Source organism: Hydra viridissima, unplaced genomic scaffold (assembly GCF_058129835.1).
Source record: "Hydra viridissima isolate aposymbiotic clone 2 unplaced genomic scaffold, HvirCarnegie_v1 scaffold_1, whole genome shotgun sequence".
Lineage (NCBI taxonomy): Eukaryota > Metazoa > Cnidaria > Hydrozoa > Anthoathecata > Hydridae > Hydra > Hydra viridissima.
The window spans coordinates 39126161-39142555 of record NW_028324300.1 but is presented as its reverse complement, the minus strand read 5'-3'; the positions used below and the strand labels follow the sequence as shown (position 1 = coordinate 39142555).

General features: G+C 30.8%; 2 protein-coding genes across 2 annotated transcripts in view; both read right to left on the bottom strand.

The window, feature by feature from the left end:
• Nucleotides 1-16395, bottom strand: part of LOC149894894 (uncharacterized) — a 315082-nt gene that overhangs the window by 116420 nt on the left and 182267 nt on the right. The window lies entirely within an intron of this gene.
• On the bottom strand, nucleotides 1559-7278 carry LOC149894912 (protein GVQW3-like). The gene is made up of 2 exons (XM_090080083.1): nucleotides 6877-7278; nucleotides 1559-1660 (listed from the first exon to the last, which is right to left on the bottom strand). The coding sequence occupies exons 1-2, from the start codon at nucleotides 7276-7278 to the stop codon at nucleotides 1559-1561; spliced, it is 504 nt and encodes a 167-aa protein (XP_089936209.1).

Below are 16395 nucleotides of genomic sequence, written 5' to 3'. Positions count from 1 at the left end.
CTGTTTTAAATTTAAAAAAATTATTGTGACTTTAATATTCATATTGTAATTGTAAATTGCAATCTTAAAATGATTTTTATTATAACTTCTGATTATTCTTTTTGTTCACCGAGCTTAAGCGTTGCCACGTATGACCTAATGATATACAGTTGGGCTAGTGTTTTTTGGTGCAAGGAGAATTTTAGTATAAAAAATTCGTATTTAATGGCTATATACCTATGCACAAAGTCAAAAGGTATTTGATGTGCCTTCCAGGCATCGGCAGGATTTGCCATTCTTTTATGAGTAAAAATTGCGCTGAAAGATATACACAATTTTGCTAACGATAAGTGCGTTCTATTCAAACAAAAATACAAAAATAATATGTATATCAATGCATTCAAATCTAAGTCAAAACTTATTATTGGTCCTATGCTATTCCGCTATCGCTTTATCATCGGTTTGCCGCTGACGGACCGTTGTTCAAAAGTTGTCGATTTGCCGCCATCGGTCCGCTGCCGAAGCGCCTGCAGCTTTCCGCTAACGGACCGATGTAAATACGATGTGCAAGCCTACGCGGCAATGCAGCGGGCGGCCGACGTCGGCACGGCATAAGTGCTGACAGTGGTCCGTTGTCGGTCCGCCTGCTTAATGTTTGCTGGGTTGAGACCATTTAAAGTTATTTCAGGGGGTAATTTTAAGCTTTGCATTGTTATAAATCTTAAACGAAAAGAGAATTTTTGATGAAGTTTGAAATCTGTCGATGAATTTTGATCTAGTTTATGATAGAACAAAAAAAAAGTTTTTACGATTAAAGGAGACGTAGTTCTAGGAAGGGGGCAATCAGGGATCGGGGCGGGCTTGGTTTAGCTCCAATTACCTTAATTTTTTGCAAGTCATCCTCATTTGCTACCAGTATCAACATACTAAAAATTTGAGTACGCCACATGCTTCTTAGTTACCTATCTTGAACAACTAAATTCCTGGGCACTGCCCTAAAATATGTGTTTTCTCCCCAGGCCCCCACTAAAAAAAGTTGTCGTTTACGTTTTTTGAACGAGGAAACGTTTTCTAATGATAATCAATAATAAAATATCTGGGGATGTGTTGCAAGGTCTTAGAGTATGTTCCTATGCACCGTGAAAAGCCATCTACAGCCGCAAATCAAATAGATTCCTTTTTTATAAATGACGTAATTTTAGGTTGAGTATTTCTAACTTCAAAATTTGTTTCTTCGTTTGGTCTTTTTTTTGTTTCTTCAATTTTGACTTCCATGCATAGCAGCCGAGAGAAATTTCGGGCCCCGGGGAAGTTCTCTTAAGGGGCCCTCATTATGATCAATTACATACCCAGGACCAAAAGAAGCGTACTCTGGTCATTGAAAATGAAAAATAAAAGTTAATTAAATCTTTTAAAAGTCAAAACTATCTAAATATTTTAAAAAATTACTTTAAAAAATTGATTGTGCACACGCGGGGCCCCGGGAATCTTCCCCGTCAACCTCCTCTCGGCGGCTTTGCTTCCATGTGAAAATTTTTTAAATAACGAAGAAGACCACTTGAAAATCCTTTACACGTTGTTATTTTACATAAATTACAAGTGGCAGATTCTGTGTTTTTTTCTTTGGTAAAATTTTGCCTTGCCTTAGATCCACTTGACATGATGCGGTATATTCATTATCCTATTAATTAAATAGATAAAAATATATTAAAATATAAAACTATATTACTTACCATAAAAATCCCGAATTAGTGTGCTGATTGTAGATAAATTATTTTAAATTAGTTGTAATTACGAAACATATTTTAAACTTCACTTACTTGTTTTTTCACTTATTTTACTTTTTACATACAAACTTCTTTCTTAACGTAACTAATTACTTTACTTTCTAACTACAAACTTTTATGCGTGACTAATTACTTTTTTTGCACGTACAAGTATTTGTAACTTGTCCGTAGTCATTTTATATTTAACATATCAGGGAATCCCCTTTATTGATTGTAATTTCTTGCAATTGTGATTATTTATTAGACTAGTCACCAATATTTTGCAGTTTTGGTTTGTGTCTAAGATAGATAAAATATTATTATCGAATTTGATTTATGAATGGATTTGGTTTGTTAATTTAAGCTTTATATGCTGTAAGTTACAACATACAAAATTTAAATAAGTAAATCAAATCTATTCATAAATCAAATTCAATAATAATATTTTATCTATTTTAGACACAAACCAAAACTGCAAAATATTGGTGATTTAATTGCCCTTTATAATATATCTTCCTAATTTTTATAGAAATTTACAAAAGCGAAAAGGAAGTAATTTGTACTCAAATTTTGAGTAATAATATTTTTAAAATCTTTATAAATGTTTAAAATGTTTTAAAAAATTACCGGGATTCCCGGGAAATTTCATTGAAATTCCGGGATAACGGGGTGGTTTTTTACCTCCGGGAACCGTTTGAGAAACCCTAATCATGACAATTAGAGTGAAGAGAGCGATTTCTAACTGCATTTTAACAGAACTTTAAACGCTTCCACAAAATTAAACAAGAATGAGGTTTTAAGTTGTATTAGAAAATTCGAACGTTGATTCGAATTTTCAATTACAACTGAAACTTTCACACTCTGGTGGATTTTCAAAAACCATTATGAGCGAACGAACGTTTTTCAAACGAGAGCATCGCCGCAGGAGTTGAGTTGTTTCGTGGATGAAAATCGCTAACTTTATTTTCTTGTAAACAATTATTTCTGAACGAGCGGTGTGAAAAAAGTAAGTGTTCATGATTTTATTCTTATGTATAATGTTAGAATTAATTTTGAGCAGAATAATTTATTATAATAATATATTTGTTTAAGTTGAGATTTTAGGTAAAAAAGCGATAAAAAGTTCAGCTAAAACAATGACGTAGTATTTCTTTGATTAAAGTTGTAAAATTGTGTTTTTTTGGTTTTGTTAAAAAGATTATTTGATATTTTTTCTCCTCAAAACTAGTTTGAAAGTTTAAAAGTAGATGACCATGAAATTTTTATGCGATACTCTTCGTTTGAAAATTTTAAAAATGTATTTTCTAACCGTTTTGACAATTTTAATCGACTTTTACCGCTTCTAATTGACGTGCTTTCGTTTAGTTTTTAATATTTTTCGTTGCTAAAGCAAAGAAATAGAAAGCGAAATGTTTTTATCTTATTTCAAAAGTAAATCATTTTGCATCAAAAATCTCACGCGACTTTAAAATCAATTTGCGCGCTCTTTCAATGCTTTTGAGTAAGCATCTGATTGGCTTATTTGTTATTCGTATTTCTATTGGTTGTAACGCGACCAAAGTTTGAAAACGGCGTACGACAAGTTTCATAAAATATTTTAGTTCTGTATTTCGTAACTTATTTATTTGTTTAGTAAATATTTATGAAATAAAAAGTATTTTTGGAATTGATTTGTGATCTTTCGGATTGTTTTAATCTGTTCGATATACAAAATCATATCCGTTTTACTTTTATTAAACACGATATCGTGTTTTCAAAATGTTTTAAGTTGATTGTCTTGAGTAACTGTTGTTGCAAATAAATATTAATAATAATAATATTAATATGTTGTTATTCTTCTTCTTCTTCAGATGACAATCAAGAGATATTCATCAAGTGCTTCTTTGAAGCGCAGGCGTCAATTACCGAGGACTTGAAAAAATCAATCGATGAACAAGTGTGGTGGATTGATATAAACGATAGTACAACTGCTCATGAAGTTTCACATTTTAAATATTTCATGGAGAAATTTTCTGCCGCAGGATGCAAGTTGTATAGATTACATGTTTGGAAAAACATTTTATCTGAGGATGAGAAAAAACTTGTCACTTTCTGTTCGACCAACGTTAGTGATGTCTGGTTACATCATCCAGTGAAGATCGATGGATGGACATCGACACATAAGATTGAGCGGTTGCATATAATAGACATCAATAGTGATACTTTCGTATCAATTAACGAGTTTGAACGTTTTGTCCTTCCATGGATTCGACTCGCTGAAGAATTAGAACTTTACCTTCACAAAGACACGAACTTCATCGACGACATTTGTGAATGGCTTCGTGATTTGAACTTCAAGAAGTTGATGATCGGGTACCGTGGAGAATTTTTTTATAACATCGAAGAGTTTAAAGTAAGAAACACGAAAAATGTTTAATATGTTAAATAAAAAATAAATACAAATGTAAATATGTAAAAAGTAAATGTAATACAAGAAAGTTTTTTTAACATCGAAGAGTTGAAAAAGTTGAAGTGATAAGAATTAATTTTGATTGTTTAAATATTTTTAATTTGTTAAATAAATATGTAAAATGTATAAATAATGTGAGAATTATTTATGAAATGAAATATAAAGTAATTTTACAAAGAAAAAAACAATTTTCTTTTAAAACATGAAAGGTGGAAAAAAAACGGAAAGAATATTTGTTGTATATTAAAACTGAAAGTTTTTTACTTCAAAAACTATAACAATGTAATAATTTGATGTTTTAATAAACTTCAAAAAATCACGGAATCATGATAATACAGTGTAATTTTATGTATTAATATTATAATAATGGAAATATTTTAGGAAATAGATTGTTTTTTTGTTGTCGTCAATGGTAACTGTTATGAAAAAAATATTCGAGTTTTTAAGATGAGATTCGATCATTTTTTAGAACGGAAAGTTTTTTTTAATGTCAATGAAAAAAAAAAAATTGGAACTCAGAAAATCGAAAAACAAAATCTTTACGAATTTTTTAAAAGCTTCGAACGGTAGACATTTTTTTTCTCTCGAAGGAGGACAACAGTGTTTTTTTTTTTTTTTTTTTTTTTTTTTTTTTTTTTTTTTTTGTAAAAAAAATGACTTTTACTGAAGATAATCAGCTAATGTTTTGTTTCTAGAAATTTTCAGTTGTTTTCAAATCAAGGTTTTTTCAAGCCCAATTATTTTGATTGATTTTGCATAAATTGGGTCATTTGATTCCTGCTGTTTCCATAGCAATCAAAATAACCTTCAGAGAGAAAATAAAATGGTGATTAATGTCCGAATTGTGATGAAGCTCTTTACTTACTTTACAATTATCTTTCAAATGGCAAAGCAGTAAAGGAACAAATGCTGTTTAAGTGAATTACAATTTTGTTCAAAAAGTGATGAATGCTTAAAATGTCCAGTTGACATTTTAACTCTTTCGCTGCCAACTACGAGTATACTCGTAGTAAGTTGGCGTCATTTATTTGCCAACTACGAGTATACTCGTAGTTGGCAAATCATAAAATAAAACATCTATAAAACTAGACGATAATTCGTCTGACAATTTTTTCCCGTGAACTTTGGGAAGTCAGACAAGAAAACTTTGGTTTTTGCGCTAATGCAATTTTTCATCTACCGGAACAAATATGTTCCTGCGGCTTTTCTCTGATCTTAATGAAATATCGTAAAGTTTCGGGGGGTTAATCTTACATTGCGCCAAAATTTAGTTAGTTAAATTATCAGTGCTATTCAGCAGCAGTATAACAAAAGAAAAAGATAATTTAAAGTATGCTTTTAAAAAAGTTTGTGATTTATTTCTTATTAAACTTTTGAACGATTACGAAAAAGAAGCTTTAAAAGCTCTCAGCAATGGCATATTACTCCCTTCCTTAAACCTGCAAAACGTAATTATATTTCGCCGTTATTCATTTTTTTAAATAACCAAAGTTTTCTCGTCTGACTTCCCAAAGTTCACGGGAAAAAAAAGTCAGACGAACTATCGTCTACTGTAAAACACATTAATTAGTACACTGTGTAAAAAATTCAAAGTGCACACTAAAATGTTTTTTAATGTATTAAAAAACATCTTATTGTGTACTTTAAATTTTTTTTCACATTTTTAATAACATACAGTATAATGTAGATATCATATATATTTTAGCTTCTAGTCTAAAAAACACAACAATTTAGAATTAAGAAAACAAAATATAAATTACCTTTTTTACTCATGATAACTGTCAATGTGCATGTGCAAAAAAATTGAAACACTATTTATAATAATAATGCATAAAATAAGCTACATTACTACACCTTTTCAAGATGTAAGTGAGAACTTGAAAGTTGTAATTAAGAAACGTAAGATGTAATTGAGAAATACAAAATGTAATTTAAAAGTCGCAATATGTAATTGAGAACTTGAAAGTTGTAATTAAGAAACGTAAGATTTAACTGAGAAGATGAAAGTTGTAATTGAGAAAAGCTTATAATATATGTTTCAAATTAAATATTGCGATTTCTTATTTACATGTTGGGTTTCTCAGTTACATTTTAAAATTTCTTAACTACATGTTGTATTTCTAAATTACATCTTACGTTTCTTAATTACAACTTTCAAGTTCTCAATTACATCTTGAAAAGATGTAGTCACCGCAATGAGTTATACTCATTACGGTGTTACGAGTACTTCGGCACTGGAGAAAAAAATTTCTTTACCAAACTACGAGTATACTCGTAATACTCTTTTTTTGTCAGTTATATTCAGAAGAAAAAATACTATAGAATTATTTCAGATTAAAAATACTTTTTTTATTGAAATGTTGATATCTAGTTGATATCTAGCCTTGGCAATGAGAATGAAACCACGTGAAACAGCCTGGGCAAAAATTAATGATTCTAGACACTATGGCTCGGCAAAGCAATAACGCATAGTTTAAAATAGCCCGGCAGCGAACGTGTTAAGCGTTGTTTACGCTGTTCGTTTTTGGTCCATTATCAGCCACAATCATTAAATACATGACAAACGAAGAGATAATGACATACAACTCAGCTGTACAACGTCAAAACACAGTATCTGTATTTTTCATAATTTTTTAAGTTGGGCCGCCAACTTAACTTCATACTTATCACTTGAAACTTCACCTGAACTCTATTCTTGGGATTTTGATCGGATAACTCGTGGGGTATCCAACGTGATGTTAGTTTTCTTTTTTTAAGTGCGTTGCGAATGATTTCGTTGATTGTAAAGCGATTAATTGATGTCAGGGCTTCAATTATATCATGTGTTGCATGCGGATTTTCTTCAATAATGGCTCGCACACGTTCAATATTCTCAGCTGTATACGTGGTTTGAGGGTGCCCTGAGCGAGAATCATCTTCGAGACTCTCTCTACCATCTTTAAATAAAGTAGCCCATTTGGCAACTGTACTACATTTTGGAGCTTGGTCACCATGAACTAAAACCAACTCATCGGTTATGGCTTGTGTTGAAACTCCAAGTAGAGCACGGGTTTTAATATATGCTCGATATTCAAATTTTTCCATTTTTAAATTTTTTCTTTTAAACGTATATAATAAAATTTAAATAACTTTTTTTATAAACATTGAAAATATTTCAACAAGTACTAAAAATGTTCATAATTAAACACAGTTTGAAATGATATATAAATATTTAATTATTTCCTGTCTCATTGTATCTTTACAGATGAAGTTCCACGAACTTTCCTAACGACCTAAGTAAGTTTGAAGTAATGAAGCTTACTCAGGGCCGCTGAGAGCCTTCAAGCCGCCCGGGACAAAACCTTTTTTGGCGCCCTTATAGATTTCGCTTCATATATATACTTAGCATAGAAGCAAAAAAGTACATTATGCCTTTATAGCTACTTTAACTTTATTTCATTTTTTGCTAACTAACCGCAGCATAAACAATTCCTAACTTAAATAAAATTTTTGAGCTTTTTTCGAGGCAAAATTATAAATTACTTCATCATATGACAATGATTTCGCGAGATCATTTTCAATAGACAAGATCATAAGATTTGAAAGTCGCTCTTGTCCCATGGTGGCTCTGAAATGATTTTTTATAATCTTAAGTTTACTAAAAGATCTTTCACCCTCTGCAACGGATATTGGCATTGTGTGAAAAATGATTAATTTCGAAAATATTCGTAAATTGCCTCGAAAATAATATATATATATATACATATATATATATATATATATATATATATATATATATATATATATATATATATATATATATATATATATATATATATATATATTTCTACTAAATCACCTTCAAATCAGTAGCTTTGTAAAACCAACGTAATTCTTGGAGCATTTGTTTATTATTTTCACATTCTTTTACCCTTTTGGAAGCCAATGCCCTATTTTGGGCACCAGAAAGTTTTTTACGATTCATTATTAACAGTTACTGCAAATAACCGTACGCATCAATAAAATAATAGCATTGTCAACTACGCAAACTCATCAAAAAATTATAAACTCAATCTCAAAAAGCTAATGTCATAAATCTATATTTCAATAGTTAAATATAAATCTTAAACATGAATTACCATAAATAAGTTGATCGTAAAGAGTTGAAAAATATTTACTATTACTTTCTAAATTCTGAATAGAATTATTTCTATTCAGAATTTAGAAAGCTTACTTAACAACAATCTGAGCTTACTTAACAACAATCATTTAAACGCAAAGCAGGAATTTTACAGCGCAAAATAAATTTTGTTCGACTGAATTACAATTCCATTCAAAAACTGATGAACGCTTAGAATGTCCATATTGTTCTTTTTGGTCCATTATTAGTCACAATCTTTAAATATTTATGAATATTGCTGTTTGTTCAAGATTGGTTTCAAAGAGTCATGGAGCATGCTCAAACTTCTAGTATATCAATAAGAATGTAGACTTGAAAACAGTTAGGTTTATCGGAGCTAATCTAACTCCATCCCAAACCGTGACTGCCTTCTTCCAAGAGCTAGGTCTTCTAAAATTGTAAACTTTTTTACTTGTCATAAACTTGATCAAAAATCATCTGATGGTCAAAGTTTTTAAATTTTGAAAAACATTTAATAAAGAAATTCTCCGAAACAAGTTTCTTCTGCTCACTGTGTCCAATTAATATGGCGCATTTGTAAGAAGCCTGCTTTTTTTTTTTTTGCATTTCGTAGGTCTATTGTTTGTTTTTACTGTTGGTCATTATTTTGTTTAGTTTAACTATTGACTGATATCCTTTAAATGTCTCCGTAAATTTAAGAAGTTGAGCTAATTTCGTCACTACTTAATGTCATGATTTTTATTTTTATTCAAACATCAATAATTTTCTATCGGCATTCCTAATGGTTGTTATGCTTATACAGAATGTGGGTACTATAATTTTAATAGCTGTGTAATATGAAGCAATAACTCCATCGGTGATTATTTTTTGTTAACAACGCTCTGAATAACTTTTTCGCTCTTTGATTTTGCATTTTTTCCATGAGCACACTTACTTAAATAATTTGTTAAAAAAAAAAGCATTTATGTTCAAGGGGATTTTTCCATGAGCACACTTACTTAAATAATTTGTTAAAAAAAAAAAGCATTTATGTTCAAGGGGATTTTTCCATGAGCACACTTACTTAAATAATTTGTTAAAAAAAAAAGCATTTATGTTCAAGGGGATTTTTCCATGAGCACACTTATTTAAATAATTTGTTAAAAAAAAAACATTTATGTTCAAGGGGATTTTTTCATGAGCACACTTAATTAAATAATTTGTTAAAAAAAAAAGCCATTTATGTTCAAGGGGATTTTTTCATGAGTATGCAACTCCTCCTTCTCTAAAAAATTTTCAGTAATTTTAACGTCCCCTATTTTACATTTGTTTCAGCAGTTTTTGAACTGGTAGTTTTTATCATGAAAAACTTAATACACGTAAGAAAAATCTTTTTGAATTTATGGTTTATTAACAATTTCTTCTTATCTTATACAAAGTTTTACCAAACCAGGCGAGCGTGTCAAAGAATAAGAAGTTGTAGTTCTTCCCGGTTTGTGAGCAAACCGTTTTACGAGATCGTCAGCCGCATATGCACAACACGTGTCGCTGTTTTTTCGATGTCATTAAACTGTGCATGCCTTGTTCCTTTCTGTCTTCTTTCAGTTTTTCCCTTCTGTTTCCTTTCTGTCTTTCTTTTAGCCTTAATGAAAGTTATATTGAAAATCATTGAGTGGTCTGACTTTTGAGAAAAAACTAATGTAAGCCATTCGTATTTAAGTCTTCTTGCAGCAAGAATTTTTCGACTACGAAATTATTTTTTTTATATAGGTGAAGTAAACTTCGCCTTTAAGTGAAAAGAGAAGTTACAATAGTCTTAACTTAGTCAGTAGAATTGGAATTTGTAAAAGAAATAAGTTTGATTAAGAGCTTTATAAGACTTGATTAAAACTAAAACTAAGTGGATAAGGTTGCAACTGGCTGTATAATCATATATTGTCAAAATTTTTTTTAGAACTGCTTGCTCAACACAAATATGAGAAGCGCACGAAAGAGAAAGAAGAAATTCAAAGAACAAAGTTTTTGAAAAAAAAAACAAAGTTTTTTTTGTAAACTCCTGCTGTGTGGAGTTATGGTATTTGAAGGCAAAACCAGTTCCTTATGCTTGAAGGGATTCTAATTTGTTTGGCTTTGCTTTGGGCATTCATTCTATTAGTTGCCTATGCCAGTTCATCATTTGAAAAAAGGCTGTGCTAAGTTTCTAAATTCCAATTGGGTTGGTATTTGTAAAGCCATCTGACCATGAAAGAGTTTGTTTAAACTAATCTAAAAAAGCTAATATTAAATAGACTTTTTCGTTCTTTATCTATTTAAATTAAATTTGTCTTCAACTTATCCTTTTCTTCGGATTCGGCCAACTCCAATACGAGTTGACCCAAAAAATGAAAATGTAAGCTCAAGGTCAAATTTTCTCTGACAAAGCTTTAGTTTTGTTTGCTTACCAGTTACCCTCATACACTTTGCCTTTCAAAATAGCCCAGAAGTCTTCGATTGGGTGACACTCCAGCACGGCTGGTGGATTGTCAACTTTTTTGATAAAAATGATGTCATGGGCCTCGTAGCAGTCGGTCACGGTCTTGGCGTAATGTTATGACGCCATATCCGGCCAAAATACATAATTGCCATTGGTATGATGAGAGTTGATGAACAGCACTAGTCTCCTTTTGATACAATCCTTTCGTAGATGGCTTTGTTGACTGTTAGGCCACTGGGGACGAAAAATGCCCCGGAAATTATTTTGTCAGAAGCGGCCAGCCAGACGAGCACCTAGGGTTCGAGCTTGCGCTTTTTGCGATACTTAACGCTCGGTAGAGTCTTGTCTCTGTCACTGGACAGAGAGTGACAGAGACAAGATAAAGAAAATCAATGCCGATCTTGATTCGCTTTTTTTGGCCCTCTTGTTGGTCAGGTACACTATGAGCTTGCCACATCAAAAAACCCAGTTACTGTGGTCAAACATGGTTTTCGGACAATTGATGTCCTTGGGGGTCGTGATTTTGGCCACACGATTACTTCCTTGCAATCTTTTGTGTCCAGAATTGTTCGCAGTTTGATTACATCATAGATAGTGCTTCTTGGAATTTGTTCAGCATTGAAGTGATCTTCAGTGAACTTTTTACCTTGCGATTTTATTTTTCAAGTAGAACTCATAAATTCGTTTTCTTACCTCTTCTTGCTTGAACACAATTTTTTTTTTCATTTTTGATAATTATCTAAAAATATGTGAATTGACTTACAAAGAATTAAATGAGCTTTAAAATGGATGTAAGCATGAAAAAAAAATTGTTTAGCTTGTGGCATTTAATAGTCTGTTCAAGTCAGTCCGGATTTTTAGTAACCACCCGTTACTCCAATTTTCTCCTAATATGTCGCACAGTGAATTAAAAAGGTTAAAAAGCGGCAAAAAATACCTAACTACTAAATACATGTACATTAAACATATACTATACATCAAAATAGGGGTTTTTGGGGTCAAGGAATTCAAATTAGGAACTTAAAATTATTTTCACATGCACTAGTTACCCGTATAACGCACATGTACGCGTTAAAACGCGCGTTAGTGCACTTTAAAATTCTAAATACTATTTTTAGTAAAACATTTAGCTTCCTTGACCCATAATATAACAATATTATATTAATACACAAACGCTCGTGTACGTGTTAAACGCACGTATTTACTAAACGCGCGCAGACGCGTTACAAAGCGAGTTATAAATCTTTAACGCAAAAAAAAACAAAAAAACAATTTATAATCCAAAAATAAAAAAATCAGAGTATGAAAATCTTTTCACAACTTGAATTACTAACCAGTTCAATAATTCAGTACTAATATCCAATACCAGAATAGATATTCATATATTGTTTTGTTAAACGCAACACCGCCCCTCCGTTTTCGATTTAAAAACAGCTTTCGGAGGTTTGTGAATTATTACACAAACGTCCGAAAACTGTTTTTAAATCGAAAACGGAGGGGCGGGTGTTGCATTTGACAAAACGTTAATACCTATGGAATTATCTAAAGTTGATTTAAGATCAAAAAGTTGCTTTTACATTTTAAGTCTAAAAACGATTAAGCTTTCACTTTTTTTTTTGGACTTTTTTTTGAGTTGAGGCATGCAGTACCCTGTGGTGTAGCTGTCACACAGTATAGACTATGGAATCACATATTACTATTGTCAGATAGAAAATTAGTGTGGCGTTTTAGGTCTTTCCAATGACGATCTTTGTAAATGGTTGATAAGCATTTTGCTGAGATTGTTCTCTTTATTTTATGAACTGCACACTGCAATATGTTCAATAGGCAGGTTTTTAATTGAAAAATTGGAGGCTGTTTTTTTTTTTAAATGTTACCCAATTTCTTTGATTTCTATAAACAAGTTTTTCTGATTTGATCTTAGACCATGGTATTCGTATTTTGAATATTGACTTTTTATGGGTTTTATCTTTTTTAGGCTATCTTCACTTTCATTACATTTTTCTTGTATTTAGAAAAACTTGCAAAAGTTCTTGATCATATATTTATCAACTGAATGGAAGAGATTTGCACAGGAGACTCATTTAATCAATATTTAATTGAAACTATTGTTGAGCATATTTACCAAGATAACAAAGATGAACAAATATAAAATGGAATCTTTCCTTGAGATGCTAAGTGTCTTGGGATCGATGGAAGTCAATTTAGAGAACGAAAGTGATTAGGAAAAAAGACTTTAGATTTTTACTCTTGTGATGTTTTCCAAAAAAAATCAGACACTTCCTTTGGCTTTTAATAGGAAAGTTTAAAATTTTCAGGAAATACTTGTCACAATATATAGGAAAACTATTGCTTTACATATTTTTACTTATCTAACCCTTCTTAACTGTTCGAATTTTCAAATAACAGCTTCTATGACTGCATTTTTACCAAATTTCACTAAAGGACTTATCCTATACCAAACATTTGTTTAAGCAAATTATCAGAAAAAGAAACTTATACAAATATTTCTAACGAATCTAATAAGTTTGAAATGGTAAGATTACATAAAGTTTTGGTTACAAAAAAAGAGATCGTTGTCGAACATTGCTAACAGGAAGCTGTGAACTAACAATGAAGCATTTCTTGTAAAAGGACAGTTAAACTAAAAACTTTTGTTTTCAAAAATCCTGTTATTTACAGGTGATGAAAAAACGTTTTTTAAAGCACAACAAGTAGAGCAAAGGAGCTCAATAGAAGCTGACTTTTACTTGTCATCTACATCAATATTGGCCTGTTTTTTGAGTTGACATATTTCCAATAATTGGATTTTAACATTACATTTCTAGTGTTTCGGTTTTTTACTAAAGCTACTTCAAGAAATCTTTTTCTGTACTTAATACATCAAGGGTGCAAAGGAAAACAAAATCTCTTGCAATTTTTAGAAATCTTAATACGTTGCTGTTCTTTTTCCGTGGTTTTCTTTTTTTTTTTTTTTACCATGATTTTCGATTTTAACAAAACTGAAAACAAGTATGTTGGTTGAAAGTTTCTATTAAAAAAAGTGCAAAATTCTTTTACAGATAAATTTATTGACTTTTACTTTGTAGTTTTAAAGAAAGTATTGCAGGTATAAGGTTAGTTAACGATTCACTGAGCAGGTGCAAAATTTTGAAAAGAAATTACGACAGTCAACGCTGGACAAGTTGAAGACAGTGAGTTTTTTGTTTTAATGATAAACTTAAACTATTTTTTCTTTAAGTTCACGTTATACATTATGTTAGACACAATATCTTGGTCTTCAAGGAGGTGTTACTTTGAAAGAGACTATCAGACGAATAATGATCATGACTGATAATTTCGTCAGGTTAGAATTATTTTGTTCTATCTCCCATTTTAAACGTTGAAAGAAAGTTTTTGATTTTTTTCTATAAGTAAAAATTAATTAAAATTTTATTGTTACTTTTTTAAGAAATAATAACTTATTCTTTAAATGATTTATATTTAAAGAAACTATTTAGAAAAAAAAATTTAAAAATAAAATGTATTTATAAAGGAATCATCACTTAGTAAAATTAACAATTCATTTTCTCCCAGCGTTTAAAGTTAGAGATAGAACAAAATAATTCTAACCTGACGATTTGGCAAACAGCTTTAATTTCATGAGCCATGGAAATAAGCATGCTTTTTCTGTCCTGCAGCTTAAGGACATTGTTTGTGGTTAGTAAATAATTCTATGTATATATTTGAGTAAATTGAAAAAATTTGCTATTATTGTTTGAAAAAGAGTGTTTTTGTGAAAGAAGACTTTATTTATCATGAAGTCAACTGACATTTGTCTTGCAAAACTAGTATCTTGTGATCAAATAGTTCCGTTAAAATGCTTATCAGTGTTTATGTTCTTTGTTAATAAAATTTATTAAAAATCAACCAATAAAAGTCTAACTTGTTTTAGAGTACTCGCACCACTGACTTGTGATCTTTTCAGATATACACACCATTACATCTTAACTTTATAAACGGTATTGTAAAAATACAATGGTAACAACATGACAATGAGTCCTAAGGTTTCCACTTTCACAAAATTTCTTAATTTTTGGGTTAAATTTTATGGAATTGGTTAGAGACCGCCGATCCGTTACTGTTTATCGGATTGCGGATTGTTCACCGAATTATCTATGCTAAACGGTTCAAATTACTTACGGATTGATTTGATCCGAAAATAATGTATCGGAAAAAAATTCGTTAAAACTTTTTCGGATTATTTTTTCGGATTGAAATCCGATTCGATACTTTCGGATCGGATTGCAATTCGAAAAATATTTTTCGAACGGAACCCGATCCGATATTATTTTTACGGATTTATACGGATTAAGAATAAGGAATGCTTTTGAAATAAGATTCATTTTTATTTATTTATAATATTCAAATATACAATGAAAAGAAATGATTTCCATGTTAAGAAATAAAAAAAGTCAAAATCACACTGAAAGTTAATCATTTTCCAAATTCATTTCCTGGCCACACAATGTCTTGAATTTTACTGAGTTGCTTAGTGTTTTCTTTCATATATACCAACATCTCAACCTTTGAGGTTGAAAGATTGGTTCTTCTAGAGCTGTATATATTCCCTGCTGTTGAGAAAACTCTTTCAGATGTTGATGATGCAGCAGGTATACAGAGGTTTTTTCTGGCCAGCCTTGACATCATTGGGTAAATATACTGGTTTTGTTTCTATAATTCCAGTACATTTGTACTTGCTGGTTTTGCATTTAAGTACCCCTCAATTTCAGCTGAAATGGCTTTCTTGGTGCTTGTTTCACCTCAAGGAGTAACGTAACCTGCACCAAACATTTTCTTCCTCAGTTGTTCAGTGAAATCAAAGTTGTCATCATCTTCATCATCCAACATTGAAGAGGAAGGAGTGCTTTGGCTAGCCAAAACTTCTTTTTTTGACAGTTCTTCCATAGCTTTCTCTACTGCAGTTTTGACTACTTCAAAATTTTCCCCCTCATCCACAAAGCACATGCCCTTCCTGTTAAGATTTAAAAAATGAGCAATAGAGAATTCAATATTCATCAGCTCCCCTTCGAATCTTTTATTTAGATCTTCATTGAATTAGTGAGCAAGCTCTAATGACACCTCGGTTTTTGGCTTAATCCAGGCCTTACATTTTGCCTTGTTTTCCTCCACCTTGCTGAAGAATTCTCAAAAATTAGATAGCTTAGGCATCTGAAAAGATGAAAAACATGAAATAAAATAAAAATGGAATAAATCAGATTATTTGATTTTTCTTTCATATTTGTCTGAACAAAAAATGATATTTTTGAGGCCTGCATAAAGTTTTCATTAAAAGAACTAACTATTTAAAGGTTATTTGCCTTAATTGTTGAAATGAACGTAACAACTTTTCAAACTAAAGTTTTTATCTCTATTTTTATTTCTATTATTATTTAAGTAGAAGAAATATAACAATATAAATTTTATCGGACCAATCCACTAATTGAAATAAAACCACAAAGCGAATTAATTCGCAAAGGAATTCGATCCACAAAAAAAAAAAAAAAAAAAAACCCGCAAAAACTCAGCTTGAAATAGGAGAACATGGGGCATGATGACGAACGTTTTGAAAAGCACTTATATCTTATTC

What these genes read in the sequence shown, in the direction of transcription:
- LOC149894912 (XM_090080083.1), bottom strand. Translation starts at nt 7,278, where the DNA reads ATGGAAAAATTTGAATATCGAGCATATATTAAAACCCGTGCTCTACTT. An exon ending in ATCCCAAGAATAGAGTTCAG is followed by an intron (nt 1,661 to 6,876) that starts GTGAAGTTTCAA and finishes TTTAATTAATAG; the next exon opens with GATAATGAATATACCGCATC.